We start from the raw sequence: 3098 nt of genomic DNA on the forward strand, positions 1-3098 counted from the left end.
ACAGCAGGTGTATGTTTCGACGCTCCATGCACTGCCAGATTGCAATCAAATGAAATCAAAGACAAGAGGAGACAGTCTTCCTCCCACACTAAAGTTCACTGAATGAGAAAATATTTGTTTTTATCTGATACATTTGTTTGTTATTATTTATTATTTATTCATTTTATTGTATTTCTTTCTTTATTATATTCATTTTATTGTATTTATTGTATTTATATTATTGAGTGTCTGCGTGATGTCACGCAGGTACTATATGTTGTTGTTGTTGTTGTTGTTGTTGTTGTTTTATGGCTATATGTTCTTGTATTTTGAGTAATGTCACGCATTTTCCATGATTTTCCTTATGAGTCTCTGCGTAATTCTTTAGACTTTATTCTTTAGACTTTTGTGACGGAGCCAGTCGAGAGAGAGAGAGAGAGAGAGAGAGAGAGAGAGAGAGAGAGAGAGAGAGAGAGAGAGAGAGAGAGAGAGAGAGAGAGAGAGAGAGAGAGAGAGAGAGAGAGAGAGAGAGAGAGAGAGAGAGAGAGAGAGAGAGAGAGAGAGAGAGAGAGAGAGAGAGAGAGAGAGACTTTATTCTTTAGACTTTATTCTTTAGACTTTATTCTTTAGACTTTATTCTTTAGACTTTATTCTTTAGACTTTATTCTTTAGACTTTATTCTTTAGACTTTATTCTTTAGACTTTATTCTTTAGGCTTTGTTCTTTAGGCTTTGTTCTTTAGGCTTTGTTCTTTAGGCTTTGTTCTTTAGACTTTGTTCTTTAGACTTTGTTCTTTAGACTTTATTCTTTAGACTTTGTTCTTTAGACTTTGTTCTTTAGACTTTGTTCTTTAGACTTTTGTGATGGAGCCAGTCGAGAGAGAGAGAGAGAGAGAGAGAGAGAGAGAGAGAGAGAGAGAGAGAGAGAGAGAGAGAGGGGGGGGGGGGGAGGGGGAGAGGGAGAGACGCAGACACTCATTTTATTTATTTTATTTATTTTATTTATTTTATTTATTTTATTTATTTTGTATATACATTTTCAATAATGCTGCTTAAACAGGAAATAGTAAGAGTAAATCTATACATTGATTCTATACACCCAGGTAAGGACAGTTCACTCATATGCTGCACCATGGCAACAGGGTTTGTCAGAAGCCAAAAAATGAATTCAAGTCAGAGTACATTTACTTTAAAACATTTAAAATAGAACATGTTACTAAGAAGTTTTGGCAGAAACTCAAAAGATAAAAACTGGAAAATGTTAAATGACTGTAATCTGACAGTCAAAATATTAAATAATGCCTAAAAAGTGGCATTTCACCAACACAACAACACTTTTTTCAACAAGAAAATACAGCCATTTAATGTATTTAAACCCTGCTCGCTGTCACTTCGAGCACCCATTTCATACGATTGTTCAATCTACTTGAGCACAAGGGGAAGAAGTAATTTTAAAAACGATTAACTTGTTGTTAATTTGTCTTTTGGATTAAGGCCAGTCGTCACTCAGTTTTACACGTCGCCAGTTTGTTCCTTCATTTGGACTTAGCACTTTGAAAAGACACTGAGCACTGCAGACCGGGAACAACAAACTAACATCTTTGTAATATATATTGTATTACATATCTGTATCTTTTCTTTTACGTTCTTCTCATACGTGTTTCTAACAGTCAACTTTGAGTCATTTCTGCTTCTTAGCTTGCAGTTCTAAGATGCAAAGGTGGTTTTCACTTCCCCATCCTGCGTTATCGCGGTCAGATCAGTTTGTAACATAAAAAAGACCAAAATGACAGTACAAATCACATTTATTCATAAGTATACATATTCACATTTGCAGGTAAATAGCACGTTGACCTGTTCCTCTAACTATAAGATAAGATAAGATAAGATAAGATAAGATATTCCTTTATTGTCCCACATGGGGAAATTTCATTGGTGCAACGCAGGTAGATACAGAGGTAGATACAGAAGAACAGATCACTTATAAGTCTGAAAAACACTATGCTCTCCCTCCTCTTTCTTCTTCCAAAATCCATCGAAAGAGAAGTAATAGAGCAGCGGATCCAAGCAGCAGTTTATACTCGCCAGACACAGCAGCGGCGTTATGGCCTTTCTGAAGTGTTTGAACAAGATGACCAACGAAATCGGCAAGAAAAATATCGTAAACATCGCCAGATTCATCGCAAAAATCAGCATGACACTGACTTTGTTTTCCACTTTGGCCGAGACGCTGACACGCCGTCTAAGAGTCAGCGAAACCATCAGCGTGGAGACTATATTGACCGCGAGCAAGGTCAGGATTAAAACAGGTTGGAAATAGTTTACTGGCGTTATCGTTATCCGTAGATCGCGAAACTCAAAGCATACGGAATTATTGAAGGCTGTTAAGTCGGCCAGCAATGTCATACTTTCGGGGATGTTGATGAGCAGCACAATCAACCAAACCACACCGGCGGCTTTCCCGGCGTTCGAGGCGGTCCTCACGTGACGAGATCGTAAAGGATAGACCACGGCCAGGAGTCTGTCCACGCTGATGAAGGTGATGAAGATGGAACTGGAGCGTATGTTGTTGCGAAAAAGCATGGTAACGAAGTTGCACGCAAAGTTTCCCAGCGGCCAGGTCCCCGTGGCGTAAAAGTACACCCTCCCCGGCAACGAGATGGCGAGGAGCAAGTCCGAAACGGCCAGGTTGATCATGAAAACGGCGCTCGGGGATCTGAGGCTGTGGCGCCGGAGGAGGATCCATAGTGCCACGGCGTTGAGGGGAAAACCCACGGCGATGACGGTCCCGAAGATGAAAGCGTAGGTCGTGCTTTTGGATTCTGTTGTAGAGTTGAACATTCTCGCCTCATTCTTTCGCTCAAGGTTGTGAAGGCGAAGTGAAGGTGGCTGAATGAAGAGCTGAGAATGTGACCGCAACAGCTCCGCCCACGTGCCGCACGTCAACAAAGCAGACAGGAAGTAAAGATGTTGAAAACTCAGAAAGAGGAATTTACACAGGGCCAGACATAAAACTAACATGTGCTTCGTATAGTCCTCCAACGATATCAAAAACACAGCTTTGGAAAATGACTATGTTTTATGCTATATTTAGCATGACATTAAAAGTCTGCCTTGTTT

The 3098-nt window shown here is 39.9% G+C and overlaps 1 protein-coding gene across 1 annotated transcript; it reads right to left on the reverse strand.

Annotated features, from left to right (window-relative positions):
* Positions 1–1955: 1955 nt before the first annotated feature.
* Positions 1956–2819, reverse strand: LOC140369261 (lysophosphatidic acid receptor 4-like). The gene has a single exon (XM_072456543.1). It carries the CDS (start codon positions 2817–2819, stop codon positions 1956–1958), a length of 864 nt encoding a protein of 287 aa, XP_072312644.1.
* Positions 2820–3098: the final 279 nt, after the last annotated feature.

Source organism: Eucyclogobius newberryi, unplaced genomic scaffold (assembly GCF_026437365.1).
Source record: "Eucyclogobius newberryi isolate DKJ021-1_F unplaced genomic scaffold, fEucNew1.0.hap1 SCAF_10, whole genome shotgun sequence".
NCBI lineage: Eukaryota > Metazoa > Chordata > Actinopteri > Gobiiformes > Gobiidae > Eucyclogobius > Eucyclogobius newberryi.